This window comes from Archocentrus centrarchus, chromosome 17 (assembly GCF_007364275.1).
Source record: "Archocentrus centrarchus isolate MPI-CPG fArcCen1 chromosome 17, fArcCen1, whole genome shotgun sequence".
Lineage (NCBI taxonomy): Eukaryota > Metazoa > Chordata > Actinopteri > Cichliformes > Cichlidae > Archocentrus > Archocentrus centrarchus.
In genome coordinates this window covers 1,432,361-1,452,345 of record NC_044362.1, presented here as the reverse complement: position 1 = coordinate 1,452,345, position 19,985 = coordinate 1,432,361, and the positions used below count along the sequence as shown (strand labels likewise).

The 19,985-nt window shown below is 41.0% G+C and overlaps 1 protein-coding gene across 1 annotated transcript; it reads left to right on the top strand.

The window, feature by feature from the left end:
• The first annotated feature begins 7,372 nt into the window (after positions 1-7,372).
• On the top strand, positions 7,373-19,431 carry LOC115795527 (uncharacterized). Its single transcript, XM_030751492.1, has 5 exons — positions 7,373-7,424; positions 12,701-12,990; positions 14,086-14,266; positions 14,376-14,662; positions 19,297-19,431. Exons 1-5 carry the CDS (start codon positions 7,373-7,375, stop codon positions 19,429-19,431), a joined length of 945 nt encoding a protein of 314 aa, XP_030607352.1.
• The last annotated feature ends 554 nt before the right edge of the window (positions 19,432-19,985 follow it).

The window sequence follows — 19,985 nt, the reverse complement described above, 5'->3', positions numbered from 1 at the left end:
GAAGGATTAAAATGCCACAAATCTTCCTCATCATCCTCGCAAGGCTCGATAGTCCAGGGTTGCCGAGGCGAGCTACACCAGACCGACTCAGACGAGCCATCATCATCATCACACCATTTTTCAGATGTAGGGACGCAGTATTCAGAGACTTCAGAGTTTTCACTGACTGTACTGTTTGTACTTTGTTCGTCGAGGTTTGTCTGATCAGAAGAGTTGTGAGACGCCATATTCTCGTCCCAGAGTCTGTGTTGTGAAAATATATGACCTTACAACAATCGACCACGGCTTTTAAAGACTGCGTGTGAAAGGGGGAGGGTGTCTTGGTAAAACAGGCATTGTATTACTAGCTGTTGAGTGCAGCATTGCGCAGAGGTCTTTGCGTTGCAGAGATTGAGATAAATGAGTCACTGGGTCTCTTCAGCCTCTATCTGGCATATTTATTTAACAAAACTCCAAAAACAGTCTGTATGAAACAAATCTTACTCAGAGCGCCATTATTCCACCACACCACAAACAAGTCATGATGTAACGACGGCACGTATATGTACATCAGAGGCAATAATGAAAAACAACAGTAGGTGTCAGTATTGTGACACATTTTTCGAGTAAGAGCGTCAGTAACAGTATAATTTAACACCCCCACTCGCTCGTAACTCACTGGGTTATCTTGAAAATATACAGAATACAAGGTTTGCCTTTTTACCTTATCAGAAATGAAAATATCTCTGCACGTTTATGTGCCAAACATGTCCTGAGCAAATTTTTTCAGTTTCAATTTAGTAGCAGGTTTTGTCATCAAGTCTGCAAGCATTTGATCAGTAGGACAATATTCCAGCACTACTGTATGTGTCCATTGTTCACAACTTCTCTTACAAAATGATACTTAATATCAATATGCTTGCATCTTTGCCTGTTGACTGGGTTCTTAGCAAGTGCAATAGTGCCTTGATTGTCTTCATACACTTTTGTTTGAGCATATTGGTAACTGTCTATACCTTTTAGAAGTTGCTCCAAGTAGAGACATTCTTGAATAGCTGAAGCTAATGATATGTACTCTGCCTCACAGGTAGAGAGTGCCACTGTTGTTTGTTTCTTTGTCTTCCAAGAGATCAATGAGCTTTCATCATTTAAACTAGCACAGTACCCTGTTGTGCTTCTTCTATCTGTTGCATCTGATGCCCAATCGGCATCACAGAAAACTTTTAGTCCTAGATTTTGTGAGTCGTTTCCTTTAAAACTCAACTCTTTTTCTACTGTGCCTTTAAGATATCGCAAAACATGTTTCACTGTACTCCAGTGTTCTACGGATGGTTCAGTAAAGTGCTGGGAAAGTTTGCTGACCACGAAGCTTATATCAGGCCGTGTACAAGTGGACAAGTATATTAAACTTCCCACTGCCTCTCTGTACTTCCTTGGATCTTCCATTTTATTTGCATCCTTTGAGTATTCTAGTTTTGTTTCACATGGGGTTTCCCTGAGTTTACAATCCTCCATTCCAAATCTCTTTAATATTTTGATCACATATTGTTTCTGTGACATTTTAATTTGTTTTCCTGTTTGGTCAAAATCTATTCCTAAAAAATGCCTCAGTTTTCCTAGATCTTTCATTTTGAATCTTTCATTTAGCATCTTCTTTACTTCCTTCAAAACTGTTTCACTGTCTGCTGCAATGATAAGATCATCTACCCATATCAGTAAGATAACCTTTTCGCCATTTTTCTCTCTAGTATACAAACACTGATCACTAGGGTTTTGTTTGTAACCATTTTCACACAAATATGCATGCAGTAAAGCATTCCAGTTTCTGCCAGATTGTTTTAGACCGTACAAGGAGTTTTGTAGCTTGCAAACTAGTTTTTCTTCTGTTTTTCGACTTCTCCTCAAAACCTTCTGGTTGTTCTATGTAAATTTCATGATCAATTGGTGCATGCAAATATGCAGTTTTAACATCCATCTGGTGCAGGATTAAATTTTCTTGTGCTGCTTTTTGCATGACCACTCTTACACTGGTCATGTCAGCTGTTGGTGAAAATGTCTCTTCATAGTCAATGCCTTGTTTTTGATTGTAACCTTTTGCTACATACCTTGCCTTGTATTTATCAGATCCATTTTTTTTCACACCTAGGTGTGAAGTGCCGCCTCCCTATTACTACTTCCATACTATAATGTGCAATCCAATTTAATTTGATTAATTAAGGATGTGAATCATGTCTGCTTCTGCTAAATGGTTAATTAAACTATTTTTGAATTTTAAAAAATTATTTAATATAGTCAAATAGTCAAATGTCAAATGTCTTCCAGGGGCCAGAGCAGGCGACATTCATGGAAATTTGAAACTGCTGGCTAAGGCTAATCGTAGATTTGGTAAGATCGTTATTCACGTCGGCAGTAATGACACCCGGTTACGCCAATCGGAGGTCACTAAAATTAATGTTGACTCGGTGTGTAACTTTGCAAAAACAATGTCGGACTCTGTAGTTTTCTCTGGGCCCCTCCCCAATCAGACCAGGAGCGACATGTTTAGCCGCATGTTCTCCTTGAATCGCTGGCTGTCTGAGTGGTGTCCAAAAAATGACGTGGGCTTCATAGATAATTGGCAAAGTTTCTGGGGAAAACCTGGTCTTGTTAGGAGAGACGGCATCCATCCCACTTTGGATGGAGCAGCTCTCATTTCTAGAAATCTGGCCAAATTTATTAACCCTCCTAAAAACTGACTACCCAGGGTTGAGACCAGGAAGCAGAGTTGCAGTCTTACACGCCTCTCTGCAGCTTCTCTCCTCCTGCCATCCCCCCAAAACCCCATCCCCATAGAGTCGGTGCCTGCTCCCAGACCACCAAAAAAAACAAATCAGCAAAAATCTATTTATGCATAAAAATTCAAAAACAATAAATAATACAGCTTTATCAACTGCACCAAAGAATAAAACAATTAAATGTGGATTGTTAAACATTAGGTCTCTCTCTTCCAAGTCCCTATTAGTAAATGATTTAATAATTGATCAATGTATTGATTTATTCTGCCTTACAGAAACCTGGTTACAGCAGGATGAATATGTTAGTTTAAATGAATCAACACCCCCGAGTCACAGTAACTGTCAGAATGCTCGAAGCACAGGTCGAGGAGGAGGATTAGCTGCAATCTTCAATTCCAGCTTATTAATTAATCAAAGACCCAGACAAAGTTTTCATTCTTTTGAAAGCCTGACTCTTAGTCTTGTCCATCCTAATTGGGAAAATCAAAAACCTGTTTTATTTGTTATTATCTATCGTCCACCTGGTCCTTACTCAGAGTTTCTGTCTGATTTCTCAGACTTTTTATCTGATTTAGTGCTCAGTTCAGATAAAATAATTATAGTGGGTGATTTTAACATCCATGTAGATGCTGAGAATGACAGCCTCAACACTGCATTTAATCTATTGTTAGATTCAATTGGCTTCTCTCAAAATGTAAAGGAGCCCACCCACCACTTTAACCATACTCTGGATCTTGTCCTGACATATGGCATAGAAACTGAAGACTTAACAGTATTCCCTGAAAGCCCCCTCCTGTCTGATCATTTCTTAGTAACATTTACATTTACTTTAATGGATTACACAGCAGTGGGGAATAAGTTTTATTACAGTAGAAGTCTTTCTGAAAGTGCTGTAACTAAGTTTAAGGATCTAATTCCTTCATTGTTATGCTCTTCAGTGCCAACACAGTGCAGAGCAGCTACCTAAACTCTGCTCCCAGTGAGGTCGATTATCTCGTCAATAGTTTTACATCCTCACTGCGTATAACTTTGGATACTGTGGCTCCTCTGAAAAGGAAAGCTTCAAATCAGAAGTGCCTGACTCCGTGGTATAATTCACAAACGCACAGCTTAAAGCAGATAACCCGAAAGCTGGAGAGGGAATGGCATCTCACTAAATTAGAAGATGCTCATTTAGCCTGGAAAAAGAGTTTGTTGCTCTATAAAAAAGCCCTCCGTAAAGCTAGGACATCTTACTATTCATCATTAATTGAAGAAAATAAGAACAACCCCAGGTTTGTTTTCAGCACTGTAGCCAGGCTGACAAAGAGTCAGAGCTCTGTAGAGCCGAGTATTCCTTTCACTTTAACTAGTAGTGACTTCATGGATTTCTTTACAAATAAAATTTTAGACATTAGAGAAAAAATTATTCATAACCATCTCAAAGATTATTCTTCATGTTCGGCTGCTTTCAGCACTGCTGGTATTTGTTTAGACTCTTTTGCTCCAGTTGATCTTTCAGAGTTAACTTCAATAGTTACTTCCTCCAAACCAGCAACATGTTTGTTAGATCCCATTCCTACTAGACTGTTCAAAGAAGTCTTTCCAATTATTGATGCTTCAATCTTAAATATGATCAATCAGTCTTTATTAGTTGGCTATGTACCACAGACCTTCAAGGTGGCTGTAATTAAACCTCTGCTTAAAAAGCCATCACTTGACCCAGCTGTCTTAGCTAATTATAGGCCAATCTCCAACCTTCCTTTTCTCTCAAAGATTCTTGAAAGAGTAGTTGTAAAACAGCTAACTGATCATCTGCAGAGGAACGGTTTATTTGAAGAGTTTCAGTCAGGTTTCAGAATTCATCACAGTACAGAAACAGCATTAGTGAAGGTTACAAATGATCTTCTTACAGCCTCTGACAGTGGACTCATCTCTGTTCTTGTCCTGTTGGACCTCAGTGCAGCTTTTGATACTGTTGACCATAACATTTTATTACAGAGATTAGAGCTTGCTATAGGTATTAAAGGTACTGCACTGCAGTGGTTTGAATCATATTTATCTCATAGACTCCAATTTGTTCATGTAAATGGGGAGTCTTCTTCACACACTAAGGTTAATTATGGAGTTCCACAGGGTTCTGTGCTAGGACCAATTTTATTTACATTATACATGCTTCCCTTAGGCAGTATTATTAGAAAGCACTGCATCAATTTTCATTGTTATGCAGATGATACTCAGCTTTACCTATCAATGAAGCCAGATGACACACATCAATGAGTTAAACTGCAGGAATGTCTTAAAGATATTAAGGCCTGGATGACCTCTAATTTCCTGCTTCTAAATTCAGATAAAACTGAAATTCTTGTTCTCGGCCCCACAAATCTTAGAAACATGGTGTCCAACCAGATACTTACTCTGGATGGCATTACTTTGGCCTCCAGTAACACTGTGAGAAATCTTGGAGTCATTTTTGACCAGGATATGTCCTTCAATGCACATATTAAACAAATATGCAGGACTGCTTTTTTGCATTGGCGCAATATTTCTAAAATTAGAAACATCCTTTCTCAGAGTGATGCTGAAAAGCTAATCCATGCATTTATTACTTCTAGGCTGGACTATTGTAATTCATTATTATCAGGCTGTCCTCCGCAGATCCTTCCTCCCAGCAGCTGTAAGACTTTATAACCATCACTGCTCCCAACAAAAACCACAATAACCTACACAATGTAGGATAATATATAATATACTGTAAATAGTCCGGCACATCATGCACATTGTATATAGTGTTATTATTATTAGTAGTATTAAGGTTAATATTGTTTGTTGATTTTATATATATTCTTTTCTTAATAGTGTGAATTATTATATCTTTATTTATATTTATAATAACTGCGGCTGCTGTTACACCCAAATTTCCCCTCTGTGGGACAATAAAGGCTGTTTCTTCTTCTTCTTCTTCTTCTTCTTCTTCTGTCCTAAAAGCTCCCTGAAAAGCCTTCAGCTGATCCAAAATGCTGCAGCTAGAGTACTGACAGGGACTAGAAAGAGAGAGCAGATTTCTCCCATATTGGCTTCTCTTCATTGGCTCCCTGTTAAATCTAGAATAGAATTTAAAATTCTTCTCCTCACATACAAGGTCTTGAATAATCAGGCACCATCTTATCTCAAAGACCTCATAGTACCATATCACCCAAACAGAGCACTTCGCTCTCAGACTGCTGGCTTACTTGTGGTTCCTAGGATACTTAAGAGTAGAATGGGAGGGAGAGCCTTCAGCTTTCAGGCGCCTCTTCTGTGGAACCAGCTTCCAGTTTGGATTTGGGAGACAGACACCCTCTCTATTTTTAAGATTAGGCTTAAAACTTTCCTTTATGATAAAGCTTATAGTTAGGGCTGGATCAGGTGACCCTGAACCATCCCTTAGTTATGCTGCTATAGGCCTAGGCTGCTGGGGGGTTCACATAATGCACTGTTTCTCATTCACCTTATTTTGCTTATACTCCACTCTGCATTTAATCATTAATTGATATTAATCTCTGGCTCTCTTCCACAGCATGTCTTTTCTCTCCCCTCAGCCCAACCGGTCGCGGCAGATGACTGCCCCTCCCTGAGCCTGGTTCTGCTGGAGGTTTCTTCCTGTTAAAAGGGAGTTTTTCCTTCCCACTGTCACCAAGTGCTTGCTCATAGGGGGTCGTTTTGACTGTTGGGTTTTTTCTGTATTATTGTAGGGTCTTTACCCACAATACAAAGCGCCTTGAGGCGACTGTTTGTTGTGATTTGGCGCTATATAAATCAAATTGAATTGAATTGAATGATTAATGACGTTGACTGCAATATTGTGGTTGTGTATGTTGACTGTGTCCTCAGTTACTGCCTACATGCAATAAATCAGGCGACAGTTTGTTGTGATTTGGCGCTATATAAATAAAATTGAATTGAATTGAATTGAATTGAATTTATTTTCAGTGGAAAAGAATAAACTCAAAGAATTATAGAAAATGATAAGAGACTCTGCTGAGATGTCTCCGGTGTCAAATACAGCTGTGAATTATGGTTGATGAGAGCTTGAGCTGGAAAAACAAACTCTCAAAAAAATAAGAATCTGTTGGAATAATAAGGAGGGCTGGTCACTGACAAACTGTCGCCTTACTCTTTATGACAGTTTCATGGATCCCTATCTTTCATATTGTAATATATTTTGGGCGAGCACTTTTCGGGCTTCTGCTCCTCCAAAAAGGTTCAGTTCGGACTGCAAACCATTTAGCATCATATATCCATCCCACATATCCAATACACATCTTTATTTATAGGATACATTTTAGTGAAGAAAAAGCCTGATCAGCTCAGCGCTTTAATGTCAACTCACAGGCACATCTTTACTCACCTCAACAATCTTCACAGCTTCATTTTCGGGATTCCTCAGGGTGTGTGTGTGTGTGTGTGTGTGTGTGTGTGTGTGTGTGTGTGTGTGTGTGTGTGTGTGTGTGTGTGTGTCTCCACAAGAGGGAGAGCAGCTGAGAGCAGACACAGATCAGAGAGGAGGAGGAGAGATTCAGACATTCTGTTACTGAACTATAGAAGAGAGAAAAAGCTTCAACAGAGTTCAACACAGAACAAACTTCATGCTCCTCAACATGCTGTCATTACATCACTGTGTGTTTCCTCTGATTCTCCTCATTCTCACAGGTATGCTCAGCTACACAGCAAATTATTTTCAATTAAAATCATTAATTAATATCAATTATCCACTGAAATGATAATCAGAGAGCCATCTCTTCCTTTAGATGTCAGCTGTGACCAACTCACTCCAGACAAGGATGAAGATTCAAGTTTAGAAGGCAGCACTGTTACTCTGTCCTGCAAATACACCAAAGGTGCTGCAGATTATTTCTTCTGGTATCGAAAATATGCAGGAAAAGCTCCAGATTTCCTTATCTCTCATTTGGAGTCAGGAGATTTAATAGTAGCTCCAAGCAGTTCCACACTCTCTGTTGGAATCAGAAAAGATGAAACTAAAATGGATCTTCAGATCTCCTCTGCTGCAGTGACAGACTCTGCTGTGTACTACTGTGCTGTGAGGCCCACAGTGACAGGAAACAGCAAAACTCTGTACAAAAACCTTTGGAGCAAAGACAACAGAATACTCCACAACATCCACTAGAGGGAGCCACACACTGTTAAACCTCTGATTCTTGTGTCATTGGACTGATGACAAAGACAACAGAGAAATGAAGCCGTAAAGATCAGAGACAGAGACAGATCTGCTGTGGAAGCACAAAACTATTTGATTGGCTGAGATGAACTGAAGCAATGATGTCAAGAGGTAACTGGTCCCGCCCACTGAACTTCAGCTCCTCCAATGACATTATTTCTTCCGCATTGTGCTGCAGTGGAAGAACATTGTTCATGTGCTGTCTGTCTGGCTTTAATAACTCCAAAGACATGTTGCTGCACCTCTTTTTGCTTCTATCTCACATTATAGGTGAGTTTAAGAACAGGGATTAAAGTTTAGTTGAAGCTGCTGCATTAAGCAGATATACAGACTGCATTTCACTACTTTTCTTCTTTCTTTGTCCAGGACCAACAGCTGGAGACACAATCTCTCCTCAACAAGCTGAACTCACTGAAACAGAAGGACAACCTGTCACACTCACATGTAACTATGAGACACCTGCATCTGGTGTTACGCTTTACTGGTACAGACATCATTCTGAGCTTCAGGCTCCTCAGTTTATACTCTGGAAAGAAGGAAGATCATGGAGTGATCAGTATATTCCTGATAAACGATATGGATCCCAAACAACAGCTTCATCATCTACTCTGACCATTAAAGCTCTAACCCTGGCAGACACAGCTCTCTACTACTGTGCTCTAGAAACACAGTGATACAAAGTGTAGAAGAGGCTGTACAAAAACCTGAACACAGATATCTGACTACTCTTCAAAGAGGAGGGAAGTGGTATTCAAAGCACAGCTTCAAGTCAGATGGATTCTGCTGATTCCTGTTTTATCAGAGTCACTGTGGTTACAGCTGCTAATGAAACACTGTGGGAGGATTCACATGAGCAGCAAATCCACATCAACCACAAACCAGCTGTAGGAACGTTTAAACACAAACCAAACAGTAGAACCTATTCAGTTAAAATATAATCAATTAAGCATATTACTGATTATATTATAAGGTGACTTTCTCACTTTTTCTGTCATGTAACATGTGCTGCAGCACATGTTTGCTCTTGTGGCACCTGAGCTGAGTCAGTCTGTTAGTGAAGGCGCTGTGCTGACTGTTCACTAAGGTCAAGATTATCTATGATGGGGGAAAAAAGTGAGGACTGAGGACGATGGAAAGTTGCTTGGTCTAGCAGATTCATTTCCATATTCCAGTAAATAGAGAACAGAACAAAAGATGAGCAAGAAAGGAAACAAACACAAGGAAAGGACACGTTACATCACCGCTGCTGGTGATTTTTTTTTTTTTACAAAACCAATACACAAACACTGCATTACAAACATGACAAGTTAGCAATCACATTTACTTTGCCATTATGTTGCACATGGATGTTTAAGGCCGACAGAAAAACACTCCAGTGCATTGGTTGTATAAGCGCTTTGAGTGCTCTGATTGAGTAGAAAAGCGCTATATAAGAACTAGTCCATTTACCATTTACCATTAACTGTTGGTTTGTTTGAGTGAGTTTATACTGTAACAGGAACATTCAATGACCCCACATAGACATATGTTGTTCTTTTACCTGAACCATGAGACTCTGCCAAGAACCAGATTATATGACCAGATCATCCATACAAGCTTCATACTCAGAGAAACCTGACAACACAGTGTTAACCAGCCTCTGAAATGTAGCTGGCGCATTTCGTGTTCCATAAGCCATCATGGTGAATTGGAGGGAGTCATCAGGTGTCACAAATGTGTGCGGTTGCGCTGCTCTGCCTGCAACACCTACCTGCTGATGTTGCTGTTTAGATGGTCCTCAATCCTTTTCCCACTGTCCCATAATCACCCTCCTCCCCCTCAGAGGCCAGTGTCACAGAGGACACAGGAGGCCTCACACTTTCAGCACCGGACAGCTCCCCACGGAGCTTGATGGATTTGTCAGTGACAGAACCAGATGCCACATCACCCAGACCACTGACCGCTTCATCTTGCAGTTTCGACCACGGGCTGCAGCTAGGTAAATTATGGTTACCCAATTCTTCAGGGTCAAATCAAGCCCACCGAAGAGAGCTTGCCAGCTGGAATCAGGGATCAGCAATAACAGCAGCACGTTATGACCAGGTTATCTTTTTCAGTTATCTTTTGCCAATTCACAGCAGATTGAAACAAAGACCACACATGTGATGGCTTAGCTTCTCCCAGTCACGTCTCTCTCTACAGAAAAAAAAATAAAAGGTGTTTAAAAATATAATTACAAAATATAATAATATATTATGAAATATACATAATTAGATGGAACATATACATTCTGATCTAGTGGATGGCAATTTTTTTTTTAAATGGCATCTGAAGAAAAATAAATAAAGCCAAAAGAGTAACAGAAGTTTTTTCTCTTTAAGTTCAAAACTAACTTGAAGCTAAAAGTCCAACCAGGAAGACCAGCTCGTGCTCATTCCATTCATTCTCTGTCTGTGAACTCGTCACTGTCATGATCCTGGCTCTGCAACTCTGTTTTCAGTTATGGATTTTCAAATTCTGTTATTTAATGTCTTTGGTTCTCAGGCCTTCTTAGTTTAGTTATCTGAATTCTGTTTGGGTTATAATTTATTCATATTTAATTTTATGTTTCCCTGCATTTTCTGCATCTGTCTTTCTGTCATGTTTTGTTTCCTGTTGTATTTTTCTAGTCTCTTGTCTTGTTGGTTTGTTTCTATTCATCTGTGTCCTCCAGCTGTGTCCTATACCCCTTATTGCCTCAGGTGTATTTAAGCCCTCAGTCTGCCTTTAGGTCGTCATCACATCCTCCCTCATGGTTGTGTTTTCCAGGCCAGCCTAATTCAGTGTATGTTTTGGTTTGTTTTCTGAAGATAAAACTGAGTTCTTAGCTACGGAGTTCTGCCTTTGGATCCAGACTCTGTCTGCCTCATCATTGTCCTGCTCTCATTTTAAAACTCCTCCTCTCTGAGTCTTCATTTCAGTGTAAGATTCATGCAGCCCTCCTAAATCCACCCACCTCCACTTTTCATCAGGACCAGAGTCTGTGGGTCCTTCCACTAGGCTCATCAGTAGTCCTGCTCCACAGCACATCCATCCAGATGTTCAGCATGGTTCTTCACCCCTGCTCCATCACCACAAGAGTCCAGACTCCCTCTGATCTAAACACTGAGGACTCCTCACATATTTCCTCAGCAGCAGCAGCAGCAGCAGCAGGAAGAGTTTCCAGTGAGCACCATTCATGTCCTGACAGTCAGGCTGCTAAAATAAAGAAAGCAAAGCAAAAACAGTAACTTTCAAAATTTGGGAGCTTCACCATCAGCTCAGCCTGCAGTTGGCAGCACATTGTGTTTTTGTTAATGTTGCTGTTTAAAATTCTACATACTCATGCAGAGGTTCAGTCAAAATGTTTAGTATTTGCCTTGAAAAAAAAAGTAGTCATAAAATTCAATTACTCAAAGTAACACCTAAAAATAATTTATGTTTTAAATTTAAGTCAGTTTGGGAGGACAGTCACTTTGCATCAGGGATGTTTGTGTAAATGTAAATATTTTGGTTCAGTTTAACCAGAATGGTACTACAAGCCTCACTCACTCACCCACACAGCCAATCACCTCTCTGTGCATGTCACAGTTCCATTTTTTAAACTGCTGATTATTTTCTTTTATTTCCATTTGATACATTTTGATAAAATTTAACAAATGAAAACTTAATTTAACATTGATTTAATAAAAACATGATTTAAAAGGGATGATGCAGTTTAACGTAGTACCAGATCATGAAACTGATGAGCTGCACAGAGGGCTCTTGTCCCTAGTTGGGCTTTACAACCACACGCACAACCAGAACTTTACAGTGTTCAGATACATAAAACCACAATACATTATAAAACTACAAAACTGTGTGTTTATTTAGGATGAATGTTAAAGACATGCTGAGGTCTGCAGGTGTGTGTTCCTCAGACTCTGGTCCTCTAGCAGATCCCTGGGAGTCTGAGCTCTCTCTCTCACTGCTGATCATGATTTAAAAACAGTTACATTTTCTTTCCACCTTCAAACTTCTCTTTTTATTAACTCTTCCACACACTCTGTTGTTTTCTCATCAGGTTAGAGTCTTTGGAATAATCTCCAACTTCATCTGTGTTTAGCAGACTCTGCTGACTCCTTTGAAAAGCAGTTAAATTTTTTTGGTTAGCCAGACTTTCTGTTGAGACTTATATATATTAATTTATTAAAGTTTGATTTTATTAGATTTTACTTCGTTTTAACTTGGTTTTGTATTGCCGCTGGCATTATTTTAATTTTCTGTGAGATTCTATTGCGATTTGTCCTAGTTTTTTTAAATTATTCTTTTGTACTTTGCGACATGTCTGTACTTTATAAATAAAATGTATTTACTTACATTTGAGGTCATTTAAAATGTGATTTAAATACATAAAAAACAATCATGAAAATGTGTAAACATTTTAAATCCAGTTACTCTCCCACCGAACAAGAATTGAACTGCTTCTGTCAGTCTGCTGACGTTTAACAGAGAAGTGAAAACAAAGATGAAGGAGGAGACACGGAGGTTCAGGGAGGCGCTGAACTACAGAGAAGAGAGAAAACTCCTCATTCTGCAGAGCTCAACAAAAATTCACTCTGTTCAACATGCTGTCGTTGGGTTGTGATGTACTTTTGCTGCTCATTTTCATGATTCTCACAGGTACATGGAAATCAAAAGAAACATGTTCATTTAAATTTGAATCATTTATAAATATCATTTTATTGCATAAAGACTATTTCTCTCATTTTAGGTGTCAGCTGTGAGGAGCTCACTCCAAAAACCACAGACGAGTCCAGTATAGAGGGCAGCACGGTTACTCTGTCTTACAGATATGACAAACAAGCTACTTCAGTTGACGAGTTTTACTGGTATCGACAATATCCTGGAAAACCACCAGAGTTCCTCATATCTCATTTGGGATCAGGAAGTGTAATGAAACAAGAAATCTCCAGTCTGTATGTTCAAGTGGTGGACGAGCAAAAGCAAATGGATCTTCAGATCTCCTCTGCTGCAGTGACAGACTCTGCTGTGTACTACTGTGCTGTGAGGCCCACAGTGACAGGAAACAGCAAAACTCTGTACAAAAACCTTTGGAGCAAAGACAACAGAATACTCCACAACATCCACTAGAGGGAGCCACACACTGTTAAACCTCTGATTCTTGTGTCATTGGACTGATGACAAAGACAACAGAGAAATGAAGCAGTAAAGATCAGAGACAGAGACAGAGCTGCTGTGGAAGCACAGAAGAAATAAAAAATTAAATGTCAAGGGAATCAGGTCCACCAAACTACATTGGGTTTTATTATAAAAATGGATCCAATCCAAGATGGTTTCTGTCTGCAGAGCAAAAAGTTGGAGGAAATCAAAGCCCAACCTGATGAATCTGCTGCAGTGGAAGAACATTGTTCATGTGCTGTGTGGATTCAGCAGCTCCAAAGACATGTTGCTGCACCTCTTTTTGTTTCAATCTCACTTCATAGGTGAACTTTTTTCTCTTTCTCAGAACGCAACATTTCTTTCTCTGTTCTGAACCCTGTGGTAGGAATGAATCATTGGTCTGGAGGATTGCAGATTTTCACTCCTTTCCTACTTTTCCTGATTCCCACTGTCTTCTCCTCTCAGCCTCATTTAGAAAACTGGTGGGATTCAAACACACCCTGCAAGTTTCAACATAACACACTGTGTATACTATCCTAACAACTGCCATAAATCTGCCATTTCACACCTGAACACCAAACAACACCAGCTTTGACAGAACAGCAGGATACACACTCAAAACACAGTTAATACAATGACCCAGAGAAAAAGTTCACAAGAACTATAGTAAAGAGGAAACTGAAAATGGGCTAAAAATGTGGGTAGAACAGACTGGAACAAAGAACACTAATCCAATCAATTCACAGAGAAAAAACGCAAAAATAAATGTAATTAATTTCATATTTTAAGGCATTTTAATGTGCAGCTCACATTCGTAAGTAACAAAGGTTAATAACTGTGGTGGATCGAGAATGTGGATTGAAAGTATTTCCATTCAACTGACTGAAGTCATTTTTGACTGAATAAAGATGGGATACAATAAGCAGGAAAGCCAGAATAATGTTGGTCAGTACCTGTGATTGGTGTTTCTAACAGACAGTGATACAAGAGGAGGAACAGGCTGAAGGAGGAGCAACACTGTCACAGAGCAGAGCAGAAAAGGACTCCCACTGTCAGATCCATTCAATATCTATAGCATACAGAACAGATAGTGTGTGGAAGATGCTGTCACTGCATTACTGGCTCATGTTTCCTTTGTTTCTGATCACACTAACAGGTAGGTTAAAGCAGGAAGAAGAAATGTCTTTAAAGGATCTGTTTGCTAGAAATCACTGGAACAGGTGCTCACAGTTTAACATCGTCTTTATCAACATTTCTCTCTTTAGGTGTCAGCTGTGATCAACTCACTGCAGTCAAGGAGGAAGAGTCCAGTTTAGAAGGCACCACTGTGACTCTGTCCTACAGACTATCCAGAGAAGCTAATGTCAATGATTGTTTCTTCTGGTATAGACAATATCCAGGAAAACCACCAGAGTTCCTGCTCTCTCATTTGGGAAATGGGAATTTAGTGAAAAAAGAGATCTCCAGAGTGACTTTTGAAGTGGTTGGCGATAAACAACAAATGCAGATCTCCTCTGCTGCAGTGACAGACTCTGCTGTGTACTACTGTGCTGTGAGGCCCACAGTGACAGGAAACAACAAAACTCTGTACAAAAACCTTTGGAGCAAAGACAACAGAATACTCCACAACATCCACTAGAGGGAGACACACACTGTTAAACCTCTGGTATAAAAGTATAAAGTATTAAATAACAGGAAGTGTCAAATGTAATCAGGTTCTGTGTGATATTCACTTCTTAGATGTTCATATAAATGAAGCATTCACCAACAGTGCCCTTTCTCTTCACTGCAACAATGATTAATGACTTTGACTGCAATATTGTGGTTGTGTATGTTGACTGTGTCCTCAGTTACTGCCTACATGCAATAAATCATGATTTAAAAAATCAAATAAAAACCTACAACATCCAGAGTCTTCAGGAACTCAGGGTGAATCTCATCCACCTCAGTGACCTCAGCCCCCAGTGATGGGTCGAGTCATCCCCCTCATCCCCAAGCTCTGCTTCCAGTACAGAACATGTGTCAGTGGTATTAAGATGATCCACAAAGTATCCCTTCCACTCCCTGACTATAGCCACACTATAGACCGTGTGGGTAGAGCACCACTTTTTTCTCCTGAGGTGCCTGATGGTTTGCCAGAATTGTTTTGAGGCCATCTAAAAGTCTTTTTTCCATGACTTCACCAAACTCCTCCACCACACGAGTTTTTGATTCAGCCACCACACGAGCCGCATTCTGCTTGGCCTGCTGGTATCCATCAGCTGCCTCTGGAGGCCCACAGGCTAACCAAGCCCAATAGGACTTCTCTTCAACTTGATGGCGCCCTTCACCTCTCGTGACCACCATCTGGTTAGGGGATTACCACCAAGACCAACCACCAACCACCTGGCAGTTACAGCTGTGTGTAGCAGCCTCAACATTGGAGAAGCAGAACATGGTCCATTTGGACTCAATGTCCTCAGCTTCCCTCGGAATTCTGTAGAAGATCTAAAGGAGGTGGGAGTTGAAGATCTTGTGGACTGGAGCTTCTGCCAGGCGTTCCCAGCATACCCTCACAATATGTTAAGGTGGACCAGGTCTGTCCAGCATCCTTCACCACCACCTGATCCAACACACCACAAGGTGGTGATCAGTTGACAGCTCAGCTCCTCTCTTCCTCCAAGTGTCCAGAACACACGGCCACAGATCTGATGATAATATTACAAAATTGATCATTGTCCTCCACTACGATAAGGTGGTGATTCATAGAAAAGTTATTGTTGTTGTTCTTACAGTAACATAACATAATGAACTGACAAATCAAAAAACATTTTCACCTTTCTCATCTCTATTGTGCATCATGTGAAACACACACAATCAAGTTGTTAGATGAAAGTTAACCCCAGTTCTGAGCTGAACTCCACACACTTGATGTTTTTGAGAGAGAGAGTTCAGAGATGGAGAGTAAAAAACCATGTAAAACAAATCCAAGCACAAACAGTGATCAGAGGCAGGAAAGACTAAAAATAAAAGAGGTGAGAATATCAAAAATAAAACAGGAAACAAGGAAAGGATGAACCGGAGAGCTGGACAAGGTATGACAATCTGCAACATTTTTAAAGCAGGAAACATCACCTGAAATTTCCAAATATGATTACATTTAAGACAAGTTCTCCAAAGAAAAGGAGAGCAGAGGAGTGTAAAGCTGTTAGCAGGGGGAGTATCACAGGGCTGGGAATGAGTTCTTCACTGTGACCAGGGGCCACCAAGGATTTGTTTAACCATCTCATTGGCCACACCCCAAGTAATGGGAAAGTCATCCCCCTCATCCCCAGCCTCTGCTTCCACTACAGAAGGCGTGTCAGTGGGATTAAGGAGGTCTTTGAAGTATTTCTACTACCGCTTGACTATAGCCTCAGTAGAAGTTAGCTAAGCCCCGCCCTCGCTATAGACTGTGTGAGTAGAGCATCGCTTTCCCCTTCTGAGTCACCTGACACTGTTGGTACTATTTTTAGGGGTCTCCATATTCCTTTTGACCGAAAATTCAAACTCAATTAAAACCATAGTTTCCAAAAAATCACGGAGTTGAGCAGGTTCCGATGCAGGCTGTTTATTAGACATCTTAGTTACATACACAGCACAGTCAAAAAACAAGACACAGATGGTAACATAGTTAAGATTGAGATTCACACACAAAGGGACAGAGAGAATAAGAGAGAAACTGTTGTTCGCGCTCCGGCTCCCTCATTACTCCTTTCTCCGGCCGGGGAGATGAATGCAAAGACCAAGTGAATGTCTGAATAAAATCAAACTGTCCAGATGATCCATGGCGATGAGCAGGCTCCATTGTACGAAGTTATTAGTGCTCAGAAATATACAAATGCAAAAAGCAAATAAACAAAAAAACCAAAAGCAAAAAAGCAAAAAAAGCACTCCCGGGAAAATGTGCACCTTAGCAGTTACTGGAAAAAATGGACAACACAAAGACTTTCACTACCTTTCCTACCCTAGTACTAAGCCTCGTATTTATACTCTTCGTTTTCCTTTGCTCAAGATTTGTGCTGAGTCTGTACTTTTGGAGACATAATCATCCGCCATACTTGGCAGACTCTATGATAGGGGCTCTCATCTACTATCTAGAAGGGCACAAACATCCCGAAGTGTACAATAGCCAAAACTGGAACGAGTTCAGGGCCAAATTTGTCTAAAGGCTGGTTGAGAGGACAGATTTATGCTTCTCTGGCCACAGCTGGGATAGGTGTCCTCAACATGAACCCGATGAGGACATTTTATCAAACTCCTGAGCTAGGTACAGTATGAATTTGAATTAGGCAAGTAGTTCAATTTGCGGGCATAGCAGAAGGCCTTAGACAGGTAGCAGAAGCTTTGAGGTCCTGAGCATGAATGAGAGCATAAGCAATAAGTTCAACACTGGGCCAGAGCGGAAGATGAGTATTGATTATCAGAAACTTGAGTATGATCTGAGAGTGCCTGCTTGCCATTACAGATGGCTGGCAAGTGGAGGCAGGAGCTTCTGGGGCCCTAAACATGAACGAAAACAATTCCAACAGGCTTCAAATCCTCCTACAACTTTTAGACACACAGTATACATTTTATTTCAGTATAAAAAGCAGTTTAGTTGCAAATAAACAAAAGCAGGACAAATAACTGTAAATATCAGCATTGGAGTAATAAAAATATTCCAACAACGGTTTGCCACAATCGCTTCAAGGCTGTCCGAAAGTCTTTTTCCATGGCTTCACCAAACTCCTCCACCACACGCGTTTTTGCTTTGGCCACAACCCAAGCCACGTTCCGCTTGGTCTGCCGGTACCAGTCAGCTGTCTCCCAGGTCCCACAGGGTAACCAAACCCAATAGGACTCCTTCTTCAGCTTGATGGCTGCCTTCACCTAAGGTGATTACATCCATCTGGTTAGAGGATATCCAAACCAGATGGTGGACAGGCACCAACCACATGGCAGTCGCAGCTCTGAGCAACAACCTTAACAATGGAGATGAGGAACATGGTCCATTTGGACTCAATATCCTCAGCTTCCCTCGAAATGCTGTCGAAGTTCTGCCGGAGGTGGGAGTTGAAGATCTTGTGGACTGGAGCTTCTGCCAGGCATTCTCAACACACCCTCACAATATGTTTAGGTGGACCAGGTCTGTCCAGCATCCTCCCCCACCACCTGATCCAACTCACCATCAGATGATGATTAGTTGACAGCTCGGCTCCTCTCTTCACCCAAGTGTCCAGAACATACGGCCACAGATCTAATGATACGATTACAAAACTGATCATCAACCTGCAATCTAGGGAGTCCTGGTGCCACGTGCACTTATGGACGTCCTTGTGTTCAAACATGGTGTTCATTATGGACAAACGGTGGTTTACACAGAAGTCCAATACCAATACACCACACTGGTTCAGATAAGGCAGGCCATTCCTCCCAACCATGTCCCTCCAGGTCTCACTGTCATTGGCCACGTGAGCATTGAAGTCTCTCAGTAGGACGACAGAGTCACTGGATGGAGCACTCTTGAGCACATACTACCCAAGGACTCCAAGAAGGCTGGTTACTCTTAACTGTCATTTGGCCCGTAAGTGTAGACGAGTGAGGACCGATTGCCCAGCCCAAAGGCACAGGGAAGCAACCCTCTCGTCCACCAGTTAAAACTCCAATGTACAGGCGGTAAGCCAAGGGGAGACAAGAATACCCACCTAGCTTGCCACCTCTCACCGAGGGCAACTCCAGACAGGAACAGAGTCCAGACCCTCTTCAGGAGACTGGTTTCACAGCCCAAGCTATGTGTTGAGGTGAGCCTGACTATATGTAACTGGTATCTCTCAACCTCACACTCTAGGTCCACCAGGGCTTTTGCCCTGGGGTGGCTGTAGCTCAGGAGGTAGAGCAGATCACCTACCAATCGGAAGGTTGGCGGTTTGATTCCTGGCTGCTCTGGCCCGCATGCCAAAGTATCCTTGGGCAAGATACTGAACCCCAAGTTGCTCTCCAACGCAAGCGTTGGAGTCTGAATGTTAGGCAATAAAAGCACTTATCTACATATGGAAGTGCTTGTGTGAATAAGTAAATGTGTTGTATAAGTGCTTTGAGTACTCAGTCAGAGTAGAAAAGTGCTATATAAGAACTTGGCCGCTGCTCAACACACATTGCACCCAATCCCTACAACACTTCCTTCAGATAGTGGGCCTACAAGAGAGTGGGCCCATGTCTCCTCTTCAGGCCGTGCCTGACCACCAGACACTCTTCCTCCAGCTCCCACCCCAGGCCTGGCTCCAGACTGGGGCCCTGGTAACCCTATCCAAGGAAGGATAAACTGTTCCCTTGCTGTGTGTTCCATAGAGGTGGATGGAATCCCTCTTTTTCTGGCCCCTCACCCATGAGGGTATATTATGTTATTGTTTTTACAATAACATAACATAATGAACTGACAAATCAAAACACATCTTCATCTTTCTCTTCTCTACTTCTCAGACTCAACACTGAGATAGAGAGTAAAAATACATGTAAAACAAATCAGAGCACAAAGACTGATGTTTGGAGGGAAAGACTTTTAAAACAAAAAGGAGAGACAGGAAACAAGGAAAGGATGAACCTGAGACCTGAACAAGCTATGACAAACTGCACCATTTTTAAAGTAGGATACATCACGTGAAATTTCCAATGATGATTACATACAAGTTCTCCAAGGAAAGCAGATCAGCACAAAGACATGCTGAGTGTAAAGCTGTCAGCAGGGGGAGCAACACAGGGCTTCATTGTGATCAGCAAGGGCGTAGGAAAGAGTTTACTACTGGGGGGACACATATTGGAAACCTGACAGAAAGCATAAAAAAATGCTATTTGATCTTTTACTTTCTTCTTTTTCA

What these genes read in the sequence shown, in the direction of transcription:
- LOC115795527 (XM_030751492.1), top strand. Translation starts at nt 7,373, where the DNA reads ATGCTGTCATTACATCACTGTGTGTTTCCTCTGATTCTCCTCATTCTC. An exon ending in GATTCTCCTCATTCTCACAG is followed by an intron (nt 7,425 to 12,700) that starts GTATGCTCAGCT and finishes CTCTCATTTTAG; the next exon opens with GTGTCAGCTGTGAGGAGCTC. An exon ending in ACTCTGCTGTGTACTACTGT is followed by an intron (nt 12,991 to 14,085) that starts GCTGTGAGGCCC and finishes TGTTTCTAACAG; the next exon opens with ACAGTGATACAAGAGGAGGA.